Here is a 27,726-nt window from a genome sequence, read left to right as displayed (position 1 = left end):
ATCAATGGGAAAATATTCTCAGGTGAGGATTAACAAAAAAAAAAATAAAAAAGAAAGAAAAGAGAAGGGAATATGCATTAACTTTTTCTACTTTAGAGAAAAAAAAAAAAAAGCAACAATTAACAACAGAAAAAATAATTTTAAAAAATTTTAAGAAATTTGACCAAATAAGTAGAGCCAATTTTAAACAAAATTAAAAGATGCAAGAACAGAAATAAAGAACTGAGAAAAAATTAAGGGCATCCCAAAGTGTGTGCCATGCACAAGCAATAGGAAGTCAGCATTTAATAAGGCTTATCGAACCAGTGTTTAAATGAGGCCAATCTGACAGCCCCAGACATGAATCTGCCACACACCTGGCTCTTTAACCAGTTTTCTTCATCAAAGTCATTCACCAGGCAAAGGGAACAAGAACAAAGGAATCAGCGGACACATACCATTGGGGCAGTTTCCATTTCTTTTAATTGGTCCCACACATTGGTTAGCCAAATAAAACAAACAAAGGCTCAAACGTGAACTCAAAATCATAGGAAGAACATGTAGGAATGTAGTTTATTAGTAGGAGCAGGGGCAGGAGGGAGATAAGACTACAAAATAATAGAAATTGCATAGTGTCTTGAAAGCTTTTCATAACACGAAGGGATTAAAAAAATCCTGGCTGCTACGAACATTATAGATTATAAAATGTGAAAAAGAAACCTTAGACTAAGGCCTGGAAAAGAGTCAATGTTTTACTTAAATAAAGAGAATCCCAGAGAAACCCTAAACCTCACACTAAAATTCACCTCTGCTTGTTGATCACGGATCTGAAGATATAGCTCATTGCTTCTTGTCCTTTTTGCTAAGATCAAGTGTAAGTAAGATAAAGTTTAAGTCAAGTAACCAAGTAACCACTGCAAACCATTAACGTTTTAGATAGCATGGCAATGAAAAGTTATACATATGTAGATGCAACCAAAAAATATGAATGTTTTTATTAAAGACTTCATTCTATGCTTAATCACGTCCCTAACCCTGTGTTGTGACTTCACTGTAGGTAGCAAAATCACAAGTATTTGTGAAAAGACGTGGGCCAGGGAGTCAGATAAACTTCAAACCCAAGTTTTACCATTCATTAACCTGAGATCTACAGGAAGAAACAACTTACTTCATTCTCAGGATCTTTATTTTATTTTATAAAATAAAATATGTTGTTGTTTTTTTATTTTAGGAGAGGAAAGGAGAGGGGTTGAGAGATAGAATCATCCATAAGAGAAACATCATCGATGGGCTGCCTCCTGCACACCCCTGCGGGGGATCAAACCTACAACCTGGGCATATGCCCTTACCAAAAATTGAACCAGTGACTTCTTGGTTCATAGGTCAATGCTCAAACACCAAGCTACACTGGCCGGGCCAGGATCTTAATTTTAAATGGGTATAATAATAACAGTATTCATCCCCTTATATTTATAAGACAACCCGAAATATCAGAACATTTTATAAATGCTAATTACACTTAGATTCAGTTTGACTCTTTAAGCGTAACAAAAGGAGACACAGTAATTTTTTTTAAGATACAACTTCAGAAATTACCAAATACCCAATTCTGAAACCAGATAAGCTGATCACTTATCAAGTAGCTGCCCACTTTACACAAAGTCTTATTTTTAGATCAAATATGTTACGTTTTTCCTAGAGTAATTTACAGTTACATAACTTCAATAAAATGTCCTCTTTTTCCCCCATTTAAATCCTTCCAGCAAGGCTATTGTTTAAAAGAAGCCATTTCTGAATATTGGCCCATCTGGTCTAATGGGGTTTTATTAATATGTAGACAGTGCTCTTAGCTGTCTGGACCTATGGAGCCAATATGAGCATGCTTTTCTGAATACTAATGATACTTTTATATGCCATCCAAGCCATGTAACAAATTGCCTCTTTAAGGAAAAAAAAAACATACACACACACACACACACACACACAATGTACTCTTTCAGAACTGTATTTATTCTAAGCAGCTCACTTTATTTTGGACCTTATTTTCACCTTATCTATCCAGCTCACTTACTTCTCTCTAGGCATCCTCATACTGGTACTTGCAGTCTGCAGATGCTTTGTTCTGTTCCTGCAGCCTGGATAAACCCCCTTCCCTGCCTTCCTCCTCTCCTACTTTCTAGGAAGCCACCACTGTCCCTGACTGGGTCCCCTCCCCATCTGTGTTAGCCTCTTTCTACAGCATCTCACAGTTATTACTACTGTACAACTTAAAACTGAGTATTGGAACTGTTTCCATTTCTCTCCCATCTAGACTAAGCCTCTTAAGAGCAGAGGACATGTCTTGTTCACCTCTGCGTACCCAGCATCTAGCCCAGGGTCTGACACACACAGCAACCTGTCCAATAAGGGTCAAAATGTCCTACCCACTCGCCCACTGCTCCAATCGGCCTGGTGTGATAACGCCTGCTATGACTGTGATTCCTGCTCTTCCCTGTAACCGCCCGTCCCACCTCACCCACCCAGCCAGAGGGGACTCTCCCTCTTCAGCAGAGTCAGATCTACCCTCTTACAGCTACTCCTGAAGTTCTCAGGGTCCCCCCCTCTTCCTAATGCCCACTCCACTTAGTAGTGTCAGTAACCTACAACTTAGATTTAGTTTCATTGTCTGATATAATATGCTAATATCTCATCTCCCTAATTAAATTCTGACTTATGATAAAGTAGAACTTAACTCAATATAACTAGTAATTTTCTAAAAGATCACTATGTGTAAATCAATGTGCTACTTAACAGTCTTAAAGCTCCCCAACCAAAGTGTTTCAACCCATTATCAATGTATTTCCTATGTATTATAGAAGACTGAACTAGATAATCTCTATACAACGTTATGACCCCTGGGGATCGAACCTGCCTGCACCTTTTGGTGTACAGGACAATGCTCCAACCAACTGAGCCACCCGGCCAGGGCTAGGCTGTAGGTAATTTTTATATCTTAAATCATTCTATTGCTAGGTATTGCCTCTACTGTTACATGTATTAACTTACCCTGGCCTTTTTTGTATCTTGATGTTTTGTGGTTTATTCTTTCGGTTTAATTCATTCCCATTCTTGAACCATTTGAATTTGAGAGAAGAATATTCGGAACTGGTCTCACACCGAAGCACTAGCTTGGAGCCTGCCGCCGACTCCTGGCTTTTCATCTCTTTCAATCGAGGAGGCAAGGCTGAAAAGAGAAAGAAAAAGAGTTTTGATCACCCATAATCTTTCAAAGAGAAACTTCAATTTGGGGTGAGCCTGATCCCAGCCCCATTTCTAAAGGTTTTATTATCTGAGAAAGAAATAGAAACGAGGAGAGCGGGAGTGAGCCAAAATGTATATCAATTTGAAGAAGAATATGCCCAAACAAAATATACTCAGGGGAGAAAAAGACAACTTAGATTATAAAATTCTTTTAAAATGTTCTATATAGGTAATTCTCTGATACTATTAAAAATCCTGAACAGTGGTCATTTCAAAGGACCAAAATCTGAAGAATATGTAACTGGGTATGTTTGCATCCCAGAGCACAACAGATCTTCATCCCAGTTCTGTGAACAGGTACAACAGGCATCACATCCATTTTTTAAGTAGGGAAGTTTAGTTTCAGAGACAGGTAAGTGACTAACTTCTCCATGGCTGCAACTTTCTGGAGAGTCAGAGGTAGATTATCCTATCGTCTCAGGAGGCCCAAAGAACAAACAACTCACAAATCTTCACAATACTCCTTTCCTCAAGACAGAAATTCTTTGGTGATATCACTCTTTAACTGGATCTACAGTCGCTGTCCCATCAGACAATGTATAACCATTCTAGACCACCATACTCACACCAAATTGTCATTTTGACTGGATTTAGTTCTAAATCTCAACAGAGACTGGAAGTACTCAAATTGTGCATTAACTTGTAGAATACTTTACACTAAACGCCTTTATAGCATTCTTATTTTAAAGAAGACTGCTTAACAGAGTTTCTCTCCTCTACTGAAATATTTATGAACAAAATGTTGTAATATCTGAGACTTGCTTCAATCTCAGATATGGTAGGGAATGGATAGGCATAAAAATGAAACAAATTTCCCAAGAAGTTGATTATTGTAGAAGTGAGGCAATAGGTACACATGGTGGTTTGTTATAAGATTCTAGACAGCACTCCAACTTTTTCGTAATAAAACAATTTAAAAATAAAAGAGTAAGGAATGGATCTTCCTCTCTACACAGAACTTCACTTAGTCAACATTACAGACATTGAGAGCTCAACAACTCTGTTTCCACTGAGTCTTAGAAAAGCCAACACAAACCCCCTTCTGCTCAAGTTCAAAAATTAAAAGCAAGACCCAGAAAGAAAAAAAAAATGCAGGCTAAGGAGATTGTAACTCCCTAATCCAGTGCACAATTATATTCACTGGGTATGGTGATCAAGACTCCAAGGACAGCAATCAGAGCCACCTCAGACACGAACAGGAAATGGAGTATCGTTCCTACTCAAGGTATGTTTGTTTTTCTACAACTCTGCCCTTACCAAGTTAAATCAAAAAAAATGTCAAGAACGAGCACATGAAGGTTCCAATAAATTATAGGGAAAATCATTTGAACGCTCTAATTTCTCAGCAAAGCTCCTACAGTGGCCTGTACCCTCGTATTCATTCAGAGGCTGGGAAACGAGGTGGAGAAGCAGCCACTCCGTGTGGAGACACAGTAGCAAGTCCCAAAACTTATCTCAGCTCTTCTTAGGCCTTTGATACCTGACGCTTTTGTCTGGCAGCTTGAAAACAAGATTTACTTTCCGAGTAGATTTCATAGGAGTCTTCCTTTCAATATGTGGTTCATGCATCTCTGTTTTGGAGGTTTTTAAGAACAGACTAAATTCTCATCAATCTGCAGTCATGTCTGTACATTCCTATAAACGCTTTAAGGTCATTTTCAGTTTTGTAGGTCTGGTGAAGGGTTCTAAAGAAACAAATTTGAGGGAACTAAATGACATCAAAGAAACTGGCTCACATATGCTAAGAAAAAGAAATCACCTAATTATTTTCTGTATAGAGTAAAAGAACTAGTTTAATTTTTTTTAAACTAGAACACAACCAAAACTCACAAGGTTTATTCCCTGTCCTATTCCATCCATGTGCTTATCAATATAGTTGATATTGATATACAAATCCATGAGGCTGGTTTCTTTAGTTTGAATAAGTAATGTTCATGCCATTTGCATCTCTTTTTCCTTCCTTTTTCTCACTTCCCCCTCCTGTCTTCATTTATTTATTTCTTATTTCCTTATGAAGAATCATGATTTCAAATGCGCGGGAACAATCGGACAAATTCAAATTGAAGGACAGTCTACAAAAAACTGGTCTGGACTTCAAAAATGTCAATGTCATAAGTGACAAAGGACTGTGAAATGATCTCTAGATTAAAGGAGATTCAAGAGGCATGACAAATAAATGCAAGGTGTAGCTACTGATTGGATCTCGCTTTATGGAAAAAAAGGTAATTATAAAAGACATTATTGGGACTATTGGGAGAATCTAAATTAAAGGTATTGTATCAAAATTAAATTTCTCAAGTGTGATTACTGTGTTGTGGTTATAAAGCAGAGTATCTTGTTCTTAGGCTGTATCTGCTGAGGTATTTAGGAGTGAAATGTCACGATGTGTACAACTAAATTTCAAAGTGATCCAGCAAATAAGCTAATACAAAGAGAAAGAAAAAAAAGGGGGAGTCTTGACTTCTCTTGTTATTTCTCTGCCTTTTACATCTGGTCTTTCTGCCATTGAATAAAAGGCTCAGGTTTACGTTGAGTGATATGGCACTGAAATCCTCGCAGGTTCAACCTCATAACCATGACTTTGGTGATCCAATCTTACTAGGTCCTTTAATGGGAGGACAATAATCACTCATCTATCAGGTCAATGTCTAACCTTTCTTTCCTTTTGGATTCATGTGCAAAGACCGGTACATGCTCTGTCCTTAAGAGAGGGTCTGTGATATAATGAGGCAGATATCTTCTTTGCTAAAATATCCACTCCTTAAGCTGACCCTAATGTATAACCATTTATTGATGTTCGGGGTTCAGGTACTGGTATACCTCTACTGATTAGCCGAGTTTCTCTCTCTTGCACATAGTTTCAAGTCTGTCAAAATGCAGAAGCTCCCAGCTTCTCTGACCTTGAATCCCTAGAAGTCCACTTGTAATAATGCCCCGGCCATGTCCTTCAGGGGAAACCAAGGACATCAGCTTTGCAGAGAACAGTTATTTTAAGGAGCTAACTCAAGATCGTCCATGGCATAAATACAGACACACATCTGTGCACAACCAACAGAGCCACACAGCCCCATGCTTATCCCGTGGGTGATCTGCTGTCAGTGGAACCTTCTAGAGACACATCACACAAGGTTCCTTACACATTCCTGGTCAAGCCCAAATTCAAGGATGCTAGAGACTTGGCAATAACATGCATTCTTCTGTCTTCTCTCATAACCACACTGATGGAATACCCCTAAAATAGTTCATAGATTCTTGACAAAAATGCAAGCCATTACTGAGCATATATGGTTTGTATGGTTTTCTTTTCATCTATCCATAATGAGACAATTTTCAATACAGTATATTTTCTTTCATTAGATTATAAAATTACTAAATATTAATAGAATAGATTTTAAAAGTATATGTGTTTCTCATATATATAGTTTACTCACATGAAACAATCTCATTTCTTTCATAAAAATTTTTTTACTCTACCAAGTACTTTCTAATACTCAGGTATAACTTTAGAAGGCCACGGTAGTTATTAAAACTTGGGATCATTTTTTTTAACTGAGTACTTAGATTTTAAAACTTCTAAATTGTTACTTGCCTTTCAATTGTCATCTAAGAACAAATGGTCTGTTAATTAAAAATTGGTTGGAAGCAAACACAATGCAAAGTTAATGCTCAAATGCAGTAAGTATTCTGAGAATCTCTGGCATGATTTCATTGGATTTGGTCTACCACAGTTCATAATTTTGCTTTCTATGTGTTTCTGGAGAGGCAGTAGCTCCACACCCTGAAATAATTTAATGCAATAGCAAGTTATATGCACTCTTTGTCTAAATCTATTTCAAACTTGCTTGACATTAATAGGAACGTATCCACACCCTTAGAAATGCACCAGCAGAGGCAGACAGTAAAGTGCAAAGAAAGGCAGCCTTTTCAAATAGACACTCAAAAGCCCTAAGAGCAATGCCACATGCTCTATGGGCACTTCTTTTTATAAGCTGTGTCTTACAGGCTCTAGAAGATGACAAACATGCTCTTCTGAGTCTAACCCAATGCAAGCTGGTAAACTAGGTAGACTTAACAAGTCTGTTTGTGCACTTCCTTCTTTCTTATTTGATATTAGAGGCCTGGTGCATGGAATTTGTGCACTCAGCACGGCCTGTGCCCTCTCACAGTCCGGGAGCCCTTGGGGGATGTCCAACTGCTGCTGCGCTCGCCAGCCGTGAGCCTGGCTTCTGGCTGAGTGGCGTTCCCCCTGTGGGAGCACACTGACCATCAGGGGGCAACTCCTGCCTTGAGCATCTGCCTCCTGGTGGTCAGTGCACATCATAGTGACCGGTAGTTACACCACTGGGTCGATTTGCATATTAGCCTTCTTTATATAGTATGTCACACAACATAGAAAAAATCATGGGAGAGCCCTGGCTAGTGTGGCTCAGTTGGTTGAGTGTCCTCCCATGCACCAAGAGGTTACTGGTTCCATTCCTGGTCAGGGCACATGCCCAGGTTGCTAGATAGATCCCCAGTAAGGACAGTGCAGGAGGCAGCTGATCAATGGTTCTCTCTTATCGATGTCTCTCTCTCTCTCTCTCTCTCTCTCTCTCTCTCTCTCTCTCTCTCTCTCTCTCTCCCCCCCCCCTCACCCTTCCTTTCATAAAAATGTAAGGCAATATGTTCATTTGTTCCAATAATTTAATGGGTGAATAAATATTTGTCATAGAAGTGACATACATTTGTAAAAAGAACCACCCATCTAAGCCATCCTCCTGTTTTAATCACCCACTGTGCACTTGCTTTTGAAATATATTCAAATATTGTACTGTAATGTTAAGAGCAGGAAACAAATTTTCACATGTGTATGCTGCCGAGATAGCTGATAGTATGTGACATGAGATAAGTCATGGTCTCTGATCTTTAAAGGACCTGACAATGCAAAGTTAGCTCATATCATTACTCTCCGTGCTTGACTGAGCAGCTAATCTGAAGAGCCTCAACACGCTGAACAAATTAAACAGGAAACCTGCAAAATATTATCAAATAACAGTGAGCTTTCAGCTGTGATCCCAGTAAAGTCTTCCTGGCATAAAGCCTTTTAAAAGCCTGACATCACACACGTGCGGATCTCCCGGGGAAAATTGGTGACTGACAATTATGTTAGTTAATGAAAGCCACACGGATATCATTCATCAGTCATCTAGGCAGAAAGATGTCCCTTTTTTATAGTCCTGTTAGAGGTAAATAAATTACTGAGCAAAGTCTCTAAAATTCCTTCGCTGATCCTATTCCTCCCTCGCTGCTCTATCTTATTGAGAAGATTATGGTCACGCATAGTATGGATAAAGTTTATGCTTTGCCATCTGTCTTCTCTTCTGAGCTGTACTCACAATTTGACTATAAAGGGAAAATTTATCTTATCAGATTAAAATCTGTAAATATAGCTATGTAAAAGGCAGAAATCCCAGTGGCAATGTTATTTGAGAATACATCTAGCTTTAAAACCACTGCTGCTGATGCGGTGAGTGATCTTAAGCTACATTCACAACCATCCAACAAGGTCCCCATACGTTGACATGTGGTGACATGGTGCTCAAACAGCCCCATGCTCCAGCTGAGTCCTCAGACCATTCCTCACACCTAGAGTCCCCATGAGCGAGGATGGGACTGCTATTTGTCCCTGTATGTTTAGCAAGGACATCTGGGGAATGCGGGAAAACATGTGGGTGCCTTCATCTGAAAGAAAGTTACTATAAAATTTAGGGTATTATAAAACATTCTCAAGCTGACTCCATATCATTGGCAGCAAACTAAGCCCAACCAGTAAAAACACTGGGACTATGCTTCAGAGTATGGTTAAGACAGCTGGACTCCAGAAATATCATTTTAGTAGTTCCATGTCCAACTCCCTACTATGTGTATTAGTATTAGTGCATACTGCTAACCAATCCCTTTAGGGGAAAACTGGATAATCGTCAGAACATATACATGGAACATGACATTATAAAACATAAAACAAAATGGGGAGCAATATTTCAACATTTTACCTCTAATATTCACAATGTTTGTGCCTCTCCTGCCAAAACTGGCTTCTTGGTAGCGTTTACTTGATTTCCCCAAACATCTGTTTCCATTGGTGGGGATTTTTACACTTGGACGTGCTCAAAGTTCCACTTCTCACAGGGAGCTGCTACAAGTGGACTGAAACAGTATTATTCTTTTAACTGCTCTGCTTGAGGGTATGGGCCACAGATAGCCCTGATAACAATTTTGCTTAAAACTATGCTTATTCTAAGGCCATACATAGAAAATGCCTAATCACATTCTACATCTATATACCATACCCAACATGCTGCAGTGAAAAAGCACATGTGCACAAAGAGGACTTTATCCAAATCAAAGGAAGGATAAGAGCAATTGGTGGTGGGTGTGGGTGTGTCCATTTTGATTGTCACTATATTCAAATATCAAAATTATTAGATAGAAGATAGATAGAAGAGACCCAAGTCCAAAAACCATTCCAGAGGCCACACTTACCTTCTCAAAGACTTTTCTTTGAGAAAGAAGGGCCCCGGGACACTATTGTTTGTTTTTATGCATGCCATTGGGTTAGGACTCATACATTCTTCCATATGACGCTATGGCAGTGTAAATCTAACTAGAAATCGTCAAATAAATAGTACTGTCTTTGCTTTGAAATTTTTATGTTCCCTATATTCCTCTAATCTAGCCTTACCTATTAGAGTGTTGTCTACTTGAACTCCATTTAGCCCAGCCTCCAGCCATTGCAATCATTTCCTTCCTGTCTGATTTAGCACACTTTATCTCAGTTTCCCCACAGAGGCCAGGCTATTCTTCCATTTCAGCAAGAGGCTTACACACATTATCTGCTATGCCTTCCAATCAAAGTTGATCGTCTTCATTGATTGACCCAGACTACCAAGGTTTAAGTCTTTTCCCTTAACTATTACATGTACTCTTTCATTTATGGGCAACACATCCAAAAATGTACAGTCTGGGTCAAATTCCATTTTCCCTGTGATAGTTCTTGTATGTATTTCATGTAAAATGGATAATTATTACTTCCATTTTATGGGTGAGGAGGGTTACACAGAACTTGCTCGAGGTCACAAGGTTAACAAGCTTTAGGCCAGGATTTACCCCGGGACTTCTCTCTCCAGTGAGTGCCTCTGGGCAGCGTGAGGTGAAGGAGGGGACAAGACGGGGAGGGCAGTAGACTAAAATCCAGGAAAGATTATTCCATTTCATAGCCACTGTGGTCATTTTGTTGTTTCTTATAATGAGCTATATAAAACCAGATCACTTCTCCACATAAGTCTGTGAGAGATTTACAATGCTGTGAAGTTCTGCAAGGGAACATCGTGCAGATTTATTAGGTAAGAGAAATTTTCAGCCTGAAAATAGATATCATGTTTGTTGAAATTAGTTATCCTCATCTTTTACACAGTTCTGGTGTTCCTTGCCCACTATTTCATAAATTGACCACTAAAGATAAAATTATAAAACTACTATAATAGTGTTCCCAAGGCCTCTAGGAGATCAAGTTACGATGAGGTCCTCTTCCTTAGCACATTCAACAATAAACTCCGTTAGAATAATATAGCTAACACTTGTTGAGTATCTACTTTATGCCAGAGACTGTTCTAAAAATTTTACGTTCATTAACTCAAGTTGTTTTTTTTTAACAATTCTAGGGATATGGATTACTATCATTATTTCCAATTTGCAGATGACGAAACAGAAACAGAGATGAGAGAGAATCATTGATAGGCTGTCTCCTGCACGTTCCCCTACTGGGGATTGAGTCCCACTACCAGTGCATGTGCTCTGACCAGAACTCGAACCCTGACCTCCTGGTTCAGGAGTTGATGCTCAACCACCGAGCCACACTGGCTGGGCTAGAGCTCCTGTCTTTACTATGAAACAGTAAGCTCAATTCTTTGCTATGTTAGATATATTTATAGTTCAAATGTAAGATTTAATCTATTTATATATCAATAGGGAGCATATTTTCCTGATAAAACATGGGTACATGACATAACAGATCATTTCTACACATATTCCAAGTGCAAAAAAACAGTCTGGGAGAGAAAGTAAATACGAAAATTACTGAATTTCCTGAGCTACTTTGATGATTTATGGGGAAATAAAACAAGACAGAATACCTGAAATCGGTACTAGGGGGGAAAAATGTTTTTGAACTGTGTGGTGGTCTGTCATCTGCCAAATGGCACAAGGATGAACCGCACCATATCTCACTCCTGTGTTCACTGAAACGCGATAGCCTCCGCTGAGGGTCAAGGGGTACAGCGACCAGAGGGTCTTAACAGATTAACATTGTTCTTTCAAGGAATAAAGGCAACAGTCCGTGACAATGGCTGCTGGATAAATCACAAAGCAGCTGTCAGCAGATTTCAGGTGAGTGTTCAACAGGCCTGTCCAATTAATGCTGTCACCATAGCTGCCCCCAATTATCAGAACATCTCATTCATGGACATAAAGAAGATGTTCTATAAGCTTCATTTAAGGTCAACAATACCCAGAATTAAAATGAATCCATTACAGTTTGACCTAACTGATAATGTTGCAAATTTCATTTGACATAAAAGTATATAAAACTGGTCTTTTCTGCTGTCAAAAAATCAGGGTGTTTTTTAATTTGTTATATATACCTGCCATTTTCATTGCCAATATGTCACTCAAACAGAGAAATGGAGAAATATCTACTTACTAAAAACTTGATATTATAATTATTTATTTTCTTATTGCAATGGGGTTTTTCCCTTGCGATGTGCTATTGCTTAAGTAAATTTAACACATTAGCATGACTTTGATGTGTTAGTATCTGTCTGCATACCCATTATTTCTTTGTTCAAGTTGAATTGCACTTATTTAATTAATTGATGTCACTAAAGTTCTCTTTTTTCATTTGAAAGAAGGACTTTATTTAGATGTTGTGAACTGGATAAAATACCCAAGTAAGATAAGTCAGCACCTGGCTATTATTACTTTTAAACAACCACAGCTACATAAAAACTTTTAAGCATTGCACATAAATGAACAAAACCCCTGAATCAGCTACCAAGTTTAGCTCTATGATCTGTTTTTTCACAGAACCATTTAAAACTTTTTCCTTCTCTGAAGAACGGAAAATATTAGCAGAACTAACCATTTAAGAAACCTGTCCTTTCAGGCCCTGTAAAACCCGTCTCTTTGTTACTTGGACAGGCCAACTTTCCCATTCTGTAGTTTTCTGCATTTTCTTTTTTATTCCCAGCTAATTTACTAAACCGAATGACACATAAAAGGCACATGCCCGGATTGAAGGGGGCTGCTCAGCTCTCTGAGGGCTACCAGATCAGTTAAACTGCTCTCTGTTTACTATAGTTTTAAATAACCACCCTTGCACCCCTTCTTAATAAGCAGGGTCCACGTTTGATTTCCTGAGGCTCTTTAAAGCTTATGCAGCTCTTTGGATTTTTATGCAGGTCGGTCCACAGACCACCTAACAATGAATCCTTATCATTTTACTTCTACCCCAAAGGAAAGACCAAGGAAGACAAGTGTCTTACCTTAAGGTTCCCAGGGTCATGAATTTGTTAAAGAGGTGGGAAGTGACCAGAATCAAATTAAACAGATGGTTCATAGTGAGAAGATCTATGCTCCATCATTGCTCATCTAAAGCAACCTAGTTTGGTGACCTGACAGAGCTACAGGGCTAGGATGCTTGCCTGGACAGTCTTCCTAAGTTAAACTGTAACATTAGAGCCAAAGGAGTCTAGTTTCAGACAACACACACAAACAAATCACAGCAAGCTTTAGAATGCATAGTTTCCCTTATTTTACATAAAAATACATGTATTAAAGCATGTTTTGAAAGTGAAAGTGAGCTGCTTTTCATACATTCTGAAATAATCCATTGGTCCCTAAATTGCAATAAAGTTTTCTCAGCGCAAAGATTCACCAACACTACCCAAAAGAAACCTAAATGAAGCTTAGCTAGCGTGTCAATATGTCACTTTCATTTCCTCCAGGGAGACACTGCCATGCCACTAGCAATCTCTTGGTTTTGTTTGTTTTTATTTATAAAGAAGTTTAATTAGATTCTTTGTTAATCATTTCTAGTTCAGGAATTGAAATGAGTAAACTCTACACACAACATCCTGCATTTTCTGCCTCTAGCTTTTGATAGTCTCTATTAGCAATAAGAATGAGAAGTCAGCAAACTCGGTGTCTAAGTGGAACTAGGGAGTCACATAATTACTCTGAACCTCCATAATCTTGCCGGTAAAAGGAAGGGGGGTAGCCTCTGCCTTGCCAATTTCACACAGTTGTGAAAATCTAATTTAAAAATGGTAATGAAAACATTTTACAACTTTAAAAATATCAGTTATCATTATTACATTAGCTGATTTGATAGCAGTTTTCTACAAATCATCTGAAATATCAGAAAATATTAGATCATATAAATCCAAATGACACAAAATTACATAATAAACACCCGCATATAGTGTTTGCTCATTACTCAAGATTTAAAAAAAAAAAAAAAGCCCTAACCGGTTTGGCTCAGTGGATAGAGTGTCGGCCTGCGGAATGAAGGGTCCTAGGTTCGATTCCAGTCAAGGGCATGTACCTTGGTTGCGGGCACATCCCCAGTAGGGGGTGTGCAGGAGGCAGCTGATCGATGTTTCTCTCTCATCGATGTTTCTAGCTCTCTATCCCTCTCCCTTCCTCTCTGTAAAAAATCAATAAAATATATATATTAAAAAAAAAAAAAGATTAAAAAAAAAAAAGGCATCTGGAGACCTGGCCAGCTTTCTCAGTGGTTAGAGCGTCAGTCCTAAGACTGAAGGGTTACAGATTGGATTCCGGTCAAGGACATATGCTTTGGTTGCAGGCTCAATCCCTGGCCCCCATGGGCACTGAAGCAGGAGGCTACCAATCAATGTGTCTCTCTCACATGGATGCTCCTCTCTCTCCCTCTCCCTTTCTCTCTCTCTCTCTCTCTCTCTCTCTCTCTCTCTCTCTCTCTCTCTCTCTTTCTCTCTCTCTCTCTCTCTCTCTCTCTTCTCTCTCTCTCTCTCTCTCTCTCTCCTTTCCCTTCCACTCTTTCTAAAAATCAATGGAAAAAATATCCTCACTCCTTGGGAAGATTAAAAAAAATTTTTTTAAAGCAGCTGGAAACTATCAAGAAGGGTCACTAAAATGTTCAAAGGGAAGGGCTGCCAGTGTCAAAAAATAGACTAAACATTATAGAATCCTAAAAACTGATACCAGGAAAGCCAAGAAGGCAAAGCAATGGGGAAAAAAAAATAGATTCATAGAATACTACAGTGTGTGGAAAACCGTCAAAGCACGCAGCAAGTAATTTTAGAATTAAAAAGGAAATTAAGTTTTGCTAAATAAGAAGTATAATTTGGGAAATGCTTAATCTGGGAGGCTGTATAAGAAAAGGCTCAGGAAGCAGCATATGGGAGGAAACGGTGGGCTTTGGAGTCAGGCAGGCCCAGCTTCCAACTCCAGTTTGACTCAATCTTTTATCCTGCATGAGCCTAAGCCCAGCATCTGCACGGTGCGTTTACCTTCCACGGGACAGAGAGAGAGGGTCAAGGTGCTCTGTCATCACTGTGAACAGGACACTGTCAAGCACACAATAAACACAACATCAATAACAGCTTTTAAAAAAAATGGAGATGCATAAGGAATGAATAACATTCATGGATGGAACTGAGCATGTTATTCAAGGAAGCTAAAACACAGCAAACTCCTGGTTAGATGATGGAAGCCTCCTTAGAGAATGCAACTCTCACCATCCGTGACCTCCACAAGGCGGACTCCAATGGCATTTCTTGTACTGTTTACGAAGTACTTGCATACATGACCTCCTTTCAGGACTAAATGGTGTACTCGAGATGGTGAATCTGCTTAAGGTCTGATGTTTAGGTGTTAAGTATTGTACCAATGATAAGTTTTAGTTTTGATCATTATAACAAGGAAATGGGAGCTAAATAAAGGGCGTATGGGAATTCAGCCCTATCTTTGCAACTCCTCTACAAAACTAAATTATCCCGCCCCCCCTGGCAATATACTCAAGATGAATAGCCCAATTTATACATTTTTGAATGGTAAGTTAAGTGTCCCTTTTCTGTGTTCCCATAAAATCATTACTATTCCATTTAATTGAATGCATTTTATCTTTAAAGTTGTTGTTTCACCATAGTGACAGAAGATTCCTTTAAGTAAGGGGCTTTTTTCTTCTATTTCATATTTTATCCTAGTAACTAGCACAAAACTCAATAGTATTTTCTGAATGAATAAAGGAATAAAGTCAACCTGTGATTCAAATATTCCTTATCAAGTGATCCAATAGTTTTTCCCTAATACACAAGATTTGTATGAAAAACGTATTGGCTTTCTCAGAGTTATCACTACCTTTCTTACTCATATAATATTAACCTATTATATGATCTTTTCTTTGCCAGACACACTAAAATATTCTACATTGAAAAAAACCTTGTTCTGGAATCCAACTAAGTTCCAGATTCTGTCTCATTCATAGAAATAACCAGCTTTATTCTCTTAGCTAGTTCTTGATTTCCATTCTTCCTGCAAATATTGTTGTGTCTATTAAATAAATACCACTGTTTTAAGTACTCGTGATACAGACATGAATAAAAAAAAAACAAGATTCCCTACTCTCCTGGAGCTTACATCCTGGTGAAGCAGAAGTAGAGGAAGAATCTATTAATTGATTAAACTATACTATGATTTGTGAAATGAATTCTTTATTTTTACAATCTAAAAACATTAAAACTATTAATGCAGCCTTTCTACTTAGTCATGCAACAACACCTTCTTTTCTATTTAAATTGAGATGCTAAGAATCAATGAGTATATCTATACATAACCAACTAATATTAACCAGTTAAACATTGCTCAATTGGTAAAGAGGCATTTTTAAAAGCTCTTATTCATGGTAACACATTATTTTTCTTATTAAAAACAACTAGCTATTAGTTAGCTTTCTCTGCATAAATTATATTCTCAATGTTTCACTATGCTATGCTACACTTTTACCACTTTGGAAGTAGATATAAGTAGTGAAGTACAGTGGTTAAAAGCCTGAGTCAGACATGCCTAAATTCAAGTCATATTCTGCCATATATTAGTGATACAACCTGGGGCAAATTATAAAAATTCTCTAGGCCTTGGTTTCCTGAAATATAAAATGAGATTATAATAGAACCTCACAGGGCTGTTAAAAGAAGTAAACAAGATTGTGCATTTAAAGCAATAAGCAATAATGAACAACATAAAGTGATGAACAAAAACAGATCCAGAGACAGAGAAACATCGATCAGACCCTCAAACCTCAGAGGGAAGGTAGGGCAGGATGGGGGTAGGGGGGGAATCAACCAAAGGAATTGTATGCATGCATATAAGCCTAACCAATGGACACAGACAACAGGAGGGTGAGGCCATGAGTGGGGGGGGGGGGGGATAGGGAGGGTAATGGGGGAATAAAGACACATACGTAACACCTTAATCAATAAAGAAATTAAAAAAATAAAACACTAAGCAGTCAGTGTGTCATATTGCAAGCACACAATAAATGTTGGTAGCTATACTTGTTATTTCATGATTTAAGTGCTTGGTAACTTTCAGCAATTTATAAAACGTTCTAAGTTTCAAAAGTGACTGCCCACTTACAGCTGACACCAGTGACAGCACAGTCATTCCTGTTGTGGGTAGAACAATGACTAACTCCCAAAGGTGTCTAAATCCTCATCTCTAGAATCTGTGGATATGTTGCCTCACGTTCAAAAAGGACTTTGTAAATGGGATTAAGGTAAGGACCTTGAAATAGGGAGATTATGCTGTATTATCTGCTGTACCCAATTTAATCATGTGAATCCTTAAAGGTAGACAATACTTTCTTGGTATAGTCAGTCAAAGAAGAATGGCCAGAGATGTAATGTTGCTGGCTTTGAAGTCAGCAGAAGGGGGCCCTGAGCCAAGGAATGTGGGCAGCCTCCAAAATCTGGAAGAGCCAAGAAAATGGATTCCCTCATAGAGCCTCCACAAGGAAACACAGTCCTGCCAACACTATGATTTTAGCCTAGTGAGACCCGTCTAGAATTCTAACATATAGAACTCTAAGATAATAAATGTGTGTTGATTTAAGCTTCTAAGTTCATGGTAATTAGTTACAGCAGAAATAGAAAACTAATACAATTCCCAAAGAGAAATCAATTGTGCTGATTTTCTGATATTAAGAACTGTGAAACTCTATCTCATGAAATGGTTTATAGGACCATAGTGTATAAAAATAGATAAGCCAGAGTGAAGAGAACCATAAGCTATATATCACTTCACCCTTCATATCCTCCTTTTTCAGAGTCCAAGAGAGACCCCCACACTGAAGGAATCATAGACCCCAAGGAACGGAGGTTGGAGTTCAGGAACTAAAGTTCAACCCCAGAGACTGAGCCCAAACAGCTCTGACCCAGTCAACCATTCTCTGCAGCCTCAATTTCCTGTTCAGAAACTGAAGAGGCTGGGTCATCTTTCAGAGCATTTAAGCTCCAAAGTGAGTCAGGGAGATCTTTCCATCTCCTTTTTGTACACCATGTTTTGGGGATTTATGAGCAGAGAGTCACCAACCTAATTTTTATATTTAAACATGATTTATGAATACTAACATCCCAATGGCAACAGTATACAAAAGAGGGAAGAAAGGACTCTTACAAAATTTTCCAAGATCTTCAAGACCCAAACCTAAATATTGGTAGAGATTTGCTGAAATGTGACAGTTAAGGTAGTAAAATGAAATAAATGACTTTTCTAGTGACTTGACTATTTAAGCAGCAGTAATTTTTCTTGATTTTTGGAGAATATAATCCTCAAAAGAAGACTTTACAGGTTAACATTACATTCACTTCTGGGTTGATATCTGATAAAACACATCACCTGGGAATCCTACATCTTTGTTCTGTGACCCAGTTTCTGTTTCTAAAGAAAGCTATTCCTTTTTTTCTTTTTCTTTTCTTTTTATATCCCACATATGAATGAAATCATATGGTTCTTGTCCTTTTCCATCTAACTTATTTTGCTTAGCATGATACTCTTAAGATGCATGTTGTTACAAAGCAAACAAAATACATACACAAAGACAACAGCAGAGTGGTTACCAGAGAGGAAAGGGGTGAGGGGGAGGATGAAGAGGGTAAAGGGGGGGTCAAATATATGGTGATGGAGGGAGACTAGACTTTGGGTGGTAAGCACATAGATGATGTATTATAAAATTGTACACTTGAAACTTATATAATGTTATTAACCAATGTTACCCCAATAAATTTAACTTTTTAAAAAAGAAAGCTATTTCTTGCAAAACTTTGGTATACCTCAAATATCACAAGGGAAAATTGTGAAATGGAACCAAAGTGTGCAATGAATCAGTGAACAATGATTTACCTATAAAAGAGGAAAAAACAGCTGAAATAAGTTACAAGCTATAGAAATACGACACTTACGAACCTAGCCTAGATCAAGCTCAGAAACAGGTAACGAAGGCCATTCCTAAACAACTGTAGTGTCACCACTTCCTGAAAAAATTCCATCTGCAATGCTGTGGACCTCTTTGACTTAACCATTAGAAAGTAACTCTAAGAATTCCAACGTAAAATTTTTTAAAGATGAAAAATAAACAAACAAAAGAATTTTACCATGATAGTGACAAAAAAGAAGCAAAATTTCTATAGTGGTTCAGCAACAGCGTGTGTAAATGTAATAAGTAGGTCCTAAGTAGGGGCATGATATCAACACAATGATTTGAATCACTAAGGAAGAAGCTTTCTTCTGATTAAAGAGATAGCATTAATAATACATGAAGATCTTATAAAAAAAAAAAGCTGATATTCTGCAGATGTGCATAGTAAGTAGTGGCTGGTTTAGTGGCTTCAAGAATACTTACATTTTCCACTATGTTAAGCCATTTGGAGAAGCTGTGGAACAGATGAAACAGCTGCAAAGCTACTTCCCCATTTTTATAAGTAGTGCTATAATGATGGCTCGTATTAGGCTTTTTTAAAAAAATCAATAAAGAAGTGAATACTGATCTCTGCTAGAAAAATCTCAAGGTTTAAGGGTATAGAGTCAACTAAATTGTTAAGAACAAATATTATTGGAGCTGTAACTGTGCTGTAGTTTCTTATAAGATCATTATTATTCTTGTTGGTGCTCCAGTTACAGTCCTATAAGTTTGGAGTGCTCTTCACCCAGCCCTACTTTTCCCAGAAACCCCATTATTTCTAGTGTGTGATTTTGCAAAATGAAATTTTTTCCCAGGAATTCCAACATAGACATACCTGTAACTAGGACAGGGATCTGCCCATGGTCCTGCAAACCCCCTCTCCCAGGCCAGGGGTTATCTTTTGTATGTGTATCAGTCACCTGGACATGTTTACCAAAAAGAATATAAAATATTCATAGGCCCCATAAAAATTCTGATTCACTAGAGTCTTAGAAAAGCCTAATAATGTGCTCTTTCAAAATGCATCCCAGATGGTTCTGGTAAAGATAAGATGGTCTTGGGCACAACATTTTCAGAAATACTACAATCCAGGGGAGGGGGAAGGGTGCAGTTCTTTTCAAAAGTTGCTCAGCATTTACCAAAGAGTTACTGGCCACTCCATTAAGTCTTTCCAGTAAAGACAGTTTTTGAATGCTTAAAGTTTATTGTCCAGGGTAAACTAAAGAGAATAAGATTTAATTTCTTTTCTGGAGAAATTCAGAATCTTACAGAAAGAGACAAATGTAATTTACATTCTTATGTGAAGTGCTTTAATAGGTGTCATCTGCTTAGTAATCACCAAGACTTGAATTTTAACCCTTCATATGCAAAACAATAGTTAACTAAGAGTCAGTGCTGAGTTTATCAGGTTTTTTAACATAAAAGTGGAAAAAAAAGAAAAGAGAATCAAATATTCAAATAAATTTCTCCTGAACTATATACCTGAATGCATCTTCAAGTGTTACAGGAGGTAGACTATTCTTTATGGACAGGCACAGGAATTCTATAATATTTTTTTAAACTGATTTAAAGTATGTTTTGTTAATCAGGAACACATTTATTTGGGATGGTTCATAATAAGGTTGCTTAAAAATACTTTTTCTCTAATATTTAAAACTTTGTAAGAGAAAGAAGCAAACAACTTTAAATTTGTGCTTTCTTTAAGATGAGTATATGCCTGCCCTCAAATTTGAATGAGTACATCTAGAAAGGGTATAAGAAGTTCTCATTCCCAGATCCTAGTTTAACCCTCAGTAGAACACCCAAACCCAATCTTAGTGTCACCATTCAATCTTTACCAGACTATTACCTCTAAATCTTCTCACTTTCTAATTCTCTCCTAGGCAAGAATGAGCATTAATACTTATGTGGATATTAGTATATCCAGCCTAGAACTCTCCTTTGAGATCTAGATCTCTGTTAGTATCACTCCTTTCAAAAAATGGCAGAAGTATCCATTCAGTTGAGCAAATCTGAAACTTTATTTTCCCATCTACTCATGGCCTATATCCAGTCCACTACAAAATGCAGTCAATTTTACCAGCACTCTACCTCCACCCCCATCCCCAACTGTTCCTGGAAGGGAGATTTTGAAGTCAACCACTTAAAATAAGGAATACCCAGTGATCTATTCAACAACTAAGTTTGACATCTCTTAGAACTATGTTTTCAGTAAATTTATCAAAGGCCTATTAAGGCCAGATGAAAAACCTATGAGAACACAGATTACTAGAAAAAAGCCAGAACTGGCTAGAGAACATACTAAATGCCAGTTAAAGAAAATTAGAATAAGGATTGTTACAGCAAACAGCAAGGATATATTTTTTATGGCAGAATATTGAGATGACAATAACTCTTCAAGGGATATTATAGAGCAGACACAGGCAAAATCTGACCCTTAGGTAAAATCCTGCCCACCATCTGTTTTTGTAAATAAAGTTTTATTGGAACACAGTCCCATTCATTTTTCCATAAATTGTCTATGCTAACTGGCTGCTTTTTTGCTAGACTAGTGAGTTGGCTCTTTACAGAGTAGTATACAGAGTGAAATGTCCAAAATATTATATGTGAATGTGAAAGGAATTGGCTCCTCATCCAGATAAGCAGAGGGGGCTATGAATATATTTAGGATAAATGTTGACCTTCCCTAGTATGGACAAAAAATTGCTTGCCAGTACAGACTGGATATATTGATTAGAAAGGGATGGTGGGGAAATCAACCTCAAAGTAAGAAAATAAATGTTATGAATGTGCAAAATAATACTTCATTTGGTACATTATTTATGTGGTATGTATAAGTTTATTTGATGATGAATTGCTACCTAGAGAAACAGAAAGACTGATTCATCCAAATCCTGACTGACTGATAGAAATCCCTGGATGAGCAGTTATCAGAGAGAAAACAAAGAATGCGGAATATAAAATTAGAGACATAATGATGAAATGTCTCACCCATTGGAATCTGAACAACTGTATCTACCCAACAGAGGAAAATTCTGATACGACTCCATCAGTAATTTATAAAACCTATTCTGTTTATATTTGAGAGGTTATAGCATTATGCCCCTAATGGCTGTCAATGATTTTCAACTATATTCAAGATGACGGAGATAAGATATAAATGCAACTTAGAATAATACATTGAAGTTAAGCAGGAACTATTCCAGGATTTAACTATGACAATCGACTATTATTTTACAGAAAGTAAATGTTTGTCTTAACGAATCAAATCTGGACAGTAACAATATTAAGAGACTCTCTAAGCCACATCTTACAGACTTAATTCTGTACCTTGCTTACACTGTTATACATGGCATTTTGTCCAATTTGTTCTGAAAGGCTCTAAGGTAATTTACATTGTTTACAAAATTATGCTGAGTTTTTGTAAATTGGTTACCAGGGGGAAAAGTGACTTCAAAACCAAAAATTGGGAAGTTGTGAAAAACAGATTTTAGCAAGTCTTAGAAGTATGTCACATGTTGTGAATATTTCTAAAGTGTGTTGCAATTATTTCTTTGAAACAGAGAAATAAGGATTATAGAAGGGGATTAGGATGAAATACTTTGGGTAAGAAGTCAGAAGACAGACACATTTTTAAATACAGGCAACACAAGAATATAGAAAAGATAGAGGAGAAAAATGAAAATAAAAGGAAAAAGGGATAGCAATGAGCTACATATAAAAATTTCTTGGGTTTTGGACTCAGATAGCTCAGAGACTGAATTCCAGTTCAGCATCCATTTTCATGGCCATGTGCATATCGGTAGTTTAAAAAATACACTTAAATGGTTATTGCATATACACAATTCTTTACTGTGAGTTGTATTACCATGGAATTTATTTATACCTATTCCTTTTATGGAACACTCTTGGTTTGTGTGAAGGCAAGAGAATCTAAGACTTGTATGTGAAAACTGAACTGAGAAGATAGGGAGACACTGAGGCAGGACCCAAGCAGGAAGAAGACAGAAGTCAAAACCTTGACAATAATACCTGAAAGCCAACATCTCCTCCGCCATGCTGTAAAATAATGATGGCAATGACTACTTAAATGGAGAGCCAGACCTTAAGTGAGGGGTGCTGAAAATTTCCTTATATGCACATTATTTACAACAGAGCAAAATTCATTTACAGGCATCTGAGACTGCAAAGGAACCAAGATCCTAAAATATTTCTATTGAGTAAGGCATGCCAAGAAGTAATTAATAATAGAGCCCCACATCCATTATTACTAGTTTCAAATGTTGATGTCATTGTTGTATCTTTAAATAGTAGCACTGTCTTTATTGTTTACTTTTATTATCTAGAAATATATCCTCTATAATAAAGAGCTAATATGCTAATTAGACCAGATGCAGAACAACCCTCTGGCCGACCTTTTGGATGAAGCCAGGGCTGTGAGAGCCGAGCCCCTTGCACATATAAGCAATAACAAAGGCCCTTCCTAGGGATTTGTTTCAAAGATTAACTTTCTGGGATATGATGAACTCAGTTAACCTTGACATCAATCACCTACACTCTTGTACTTTACCAATACCCTATAATCATAATTCGTACTAGCATAATTACCTTATCATTGATTACTGAAAGATTGAAAATCATCATTACTTCAGTTATGTATGTGATATTTTTTCTTAAAGAAAGGTTTTTTCAAAACAAAGGGGTTGATACCCAGGGCTTTCTTAAGTTCACTGGAAAATTCAATTAGCAATGATGGGATATCTGAAAATACTCTGGTTGAGATTAATGATTAATTCATCTAAAACTAGAGGCCCGGTGCACGAAATTCGTGCGGCGGGGGGGGGGTGTCCCTCAGCACAGCTTGCACCCTCTCCAATCTGTGACCCCTCGAGGGATGTCCAACTGCCCATTTAGGCCTGATCCCACCTAAACGGGCAGTCAGAAATCCCTCTCACAATCCAGGACTGCTGGCTCCCAACCGCTCGCCTGCCTGCTTGTGTGATTGCCCCTAACTGCTTCTGCCTGCCAGCCTGATCACCCCCTAACCACTCCCCTACCAGCCTAATCGATGCCTAACTGCTCCCCTGCTGGCCCGATTGCCCCTAACTGCCCTCCCCTGCTGGCCTGGTCGCCCCTAACTGCCCTCCCTTGCCAGCCTGGTCTCCCCTAATTGCCCTCCCCTGCCAGCTCGATTGCCCCTAACTGCCCTCCCCTGCCAGCCTGGTCACTCCTAACTGCCCTCCCCTGCAGGCCTGGTCCCCCCAACTGCCCTCCCCTGCAGGCCTTGTCCTGCCCCAACTGCCCTCCCCTTCAGGCCTGGTTGCCCCCAACTGCCCTTCTCTGCCCACCCGGTCAACCCTAACTGCCCTCCCCTGCTGGCCTGAATGACCACAACTACCCTCCCCTGCCGGCCATCGTGTGGCAGCCATCTTGTGTCCACATGGGGGCGGCCATCTTTGACCACATGGGGGCAGCCATCTTGTGTGTTGGAGTGACAGTCAATTTGCATATTAACTCTTTATTATATGGGATAAATTAATTACTCCTCAGGGGTAGCAATCATATTGATTCTACTCATTGTTTAGTTCCAGTATCTTGCACAAAGTAAGCATAGTAGGTACTTAATAATTATTTGCTGAATACATGAATACACAAACATCTTGTAATAAATCAGTGATTTGACACAAGCTTGTCTTTCTGATGAATCATGAAAGAAAGTCATAAGAAAATGAACCTTGAACTACAATATCAAAATATAGAAAAAGAGTAAATACGAAAAGGAATGGTAAAGTGCTTCACCTGCAATAACAGCATTTTTCATATACTTTTTCTGGCAGATATCAAACATGGTGAGTCCTCTGTTAAATGCTTTCTCTTCAAAGAGCAAAATAGAAATAAAATGAGTAAGATTATTGTTTTCTCCCAAAGCAATCTTGATCTATATAGATATGCTCACTATTCCTTTAACCATACAGTATTGCTAAAGCAAGTGAGCCATGAAAACACAATGCATGTACACACACACACACACTTAAAGCACACCTTTGCCAATCTTGGTGTTTAAATGCAATTACCTTACTTCCATACGATACTGTGAAAGGCTAGTTTTTCATCCTACTTCTAGGTCACACAGTACTTGTATGTATTATTCATGTGCATATTTATCATCTTTTGGTTCCTTTTTTAATTTCTTCTTACTAACAAGATGTTGCCTGTATATGGCCATTTGTTTGGACCCATCTGCTGAAACTATGTAATCATGCAGTCTCTCAGACATGGATATTCTTTTTAAAGAACTCTTTGACTTATTCAGACATGCAAACCTTTACACTGAACAGGGTTCTTCACAAGCACGACCCTAAAATTTTGGTGAGCATCAGAATCACCTGATGGGTTTGTTAAAACACAGATTGCTGGGCCTTATTCTACGTTTCCGATTCAGGAGGTCTGGGGCGGGGCCAGAGAATCTGTGCTGCCAGCAGGGTTCCAGGTGATGCTCCTGTGTTGGCCCAGAGGCCACACTGGGCTTTACACACTCAGAGGAGTAAGAATAAGACAGGTAACACAGAACTGATGACAACCTCTGAAAAATCACTGATACTAAACATATATTTAATTACTAACAGAATACTGGCACCATTTCTTAATTTCCTAAAACTACCTACAAAACAGAGGATTGAGGATGATGCCTAAAGATATGAAGGCTATTCCCTTGACCAAAACTTGAGTACAAACAGCCAAATCCAAAATTCCATTTCACATAGATTTTCTTACCAGTAAAGTGTTGTATTTTACAGAATGAGCGGCGTTTTTCAGATGACCGTTATCTGGGGATTACTTTGAATATATTACTGGAATATGAACAATAGATTAAAGATGGCAATATAAGGGGCTGCGTGAATAATTAATTGTCAAGGTTAACTTCTAGGGAAGAGGCCATGAGTTCCACACAGTAACCCCTGCTTAGATACTTTCATTCTTTCAACATATATGGGGAGTCTTCGGCATGCTGATGATGTGTTAGGTCACAGTGGTCGGCAAACTCATTAGTCAACAGAGCCAAATATCAACAGTACAACGATTGAAATTTCTTTTGAGAGCCAAATTTTTTAAACTTAAACTTCTTCAAACACCACTTCTTCAAAATAGACTCGCCCAGGCCGTGGTATTTTGTGGAAGAGCCACACTCAAGGGGCCAAAGAGCCACATGTGGCTCGCGAGCCACAGTTTGCCGACCACGATGTTAGGATATTGAAAGATTGAAAGGTCTCCTTGTCAGGAGAGGGATGGAGTATTTTTTTTAAATATATTTAAAAAATATATAATAAACAAAACAAAAAAAATCACAATAGAGGTGGTACCGTGGAGATATGGAGAAGATGTGACTAACTATGCAAGAATCTAGGAAAGCTCTGTAGAGGAGGGACATCAGTTAAATTTCAAGGAAAAGTAAGAACTGGGGAGTTAGAGAATATGCAAAGTAGATGCCACGAAAAGGCAACCACATGATCACAGGCACAAAAGTATGAACCCACATGGCTGTTTAGGGGACAGTGAGATCCATGTGGCTGTAGCACAGGTGTGTGTCTAGAGAGAGTGAAATAAAAGCCTGACAATGCCTGGGATTGGGTCATGATTTGAGGGACCTTGCCACATCAACGTCAGGCAGGCAAAATTCAATCTGTAGGTAAAGGGAGTTTTCATGCAAAGAGCTGTCATAGTCCAATTCTAATTTTAGACAGTAATTCCCTTAGCAGCATAGAGAATGAACAGGAAGTGGAGACTGGGCAAAGGAAGATGCTAGAGGAAATTAGACAGTTTTTAACGAGCCAAGCAGAGTGAAGGCAGAGGTCTTCCTTCGGAGGCATTACTGCAGGACCATGCAGAGGACTTGGTCAACAGTCAGGAGTGGACCTGCCATAGAGAGTTGCCGCTCACTACTCTCAACAACTAACTTGATTCATTTAGTCTGTCCAACTTGCTAATCCGTTCTTGTGTTTGATATTTACTGAGCTCTAATTATATATGAGACACAGTTTTAAGTAGGCATAGCTCTCTAAGACACACTCTGTCATCACAGCGTTTATAGTCCAATTTCACTGTAACTTGTAGCCATGCTTTTGCCATAGAGAAACTTATTCTCAGAAAAAAACTTCTCTAAAAGACTGCAAGGTGCTCCAGCAGGGCATTCTCCTGAGATGATTTCAAAGCTTAGCAAAGGGTGTACCCCGTGATTTTGTGTCTGGGCAAAAGGAGGGCAAAACTGAAGGAGGACAGGATGGGTAGGACATAGATGGCACAGTCATGGGGCATTTTCAGGCTGTCTGCAATGCAACAATTACATGTGAAAGCTGCAACCTATTTTCCAATACTAAGGTAAAGAATGCTTCTTAACCACGATATGGATTAAGAACGGCTTCCTCCTACACACATGCGAAATTCATACCTAGGTTGACCTTCAACCAACATTGACAGGCACTAACAGTAACAAGGAAAGGAGAAAGAGAAGGAGGAGGATGAGGAGGAGAAGGAGGGGAGGAAGAGGATGACGAGGAGGAGAAGATGGTATAATCTTAGAAAGTTCTACCGCCCTGAATCAAGATAAAATGAGCAGAAGGTACAAGAAAAACACTATCTTAAATGGCACTACAAATCACCCTTCATCTTTTTTTGCCCCTGACTTAACAAAGTTGCAAACCATCATTCCAACCATCAGAAGCATCTCTTATGAAATGTCTCCTGATGCTCTTACTTCTATCATTTAGTACTTGGACATATTTCTAAAACATATTTTTATCATCCATCATTTACTAATACTTAAGGTTTTAAAAGTAAGCACAATGATTGTAAATTTCTTCTTTTCAAATTTAACTTAGGAACTTGTGGATATGTCAATGCGACGTCCAAAT

The 27,726-nt window shown here is 38.3% G+C and overlaps 1 protein-coding gene across 3 annotated transcripts in view; it reads right to left on the bottom strand.

The window, feature by feature from the left end:
* LOC308245077 (pro-neuregulin-1, membrane-bound isoform) overlaps nt 1-27,726 on the bottom strand; it is a gene marked incomplete at its 3' end in the record, with an annotated part of 208,306 nt that overhangs the window by 160,118 nt on the left and 20,462 nt on the right. For all 3 annotated transcript variants that reach the window (XM_080661781.1, XM_080661782.1, XM_080661787.1), the window contains exon 2: nt 3,025-3,202. In XM_080661781.1, coding sequence (XP_080517907.1) covers nt 3,025-3,202 — 178 coding nt within the window. The remainder of the gene's footprint in view (nt 1-3,024; nt 3,203-27,726) is intronic.

Source organism: Plecotus auritus (genome assembly GCF_963455305.1).
Source record: "Plecotus auritus genome assembly, chromosome: 3".
Classification (NCBI taxonomy): Eukaryota; Metazoa; Chordata; class Mammalia; order Chiroptera; family Vespertilionidae; genus Plecotus; species Plecotus auritus.
This window is presented reverse-complemented; position numbering and strand designations above follow the sequence as displayed.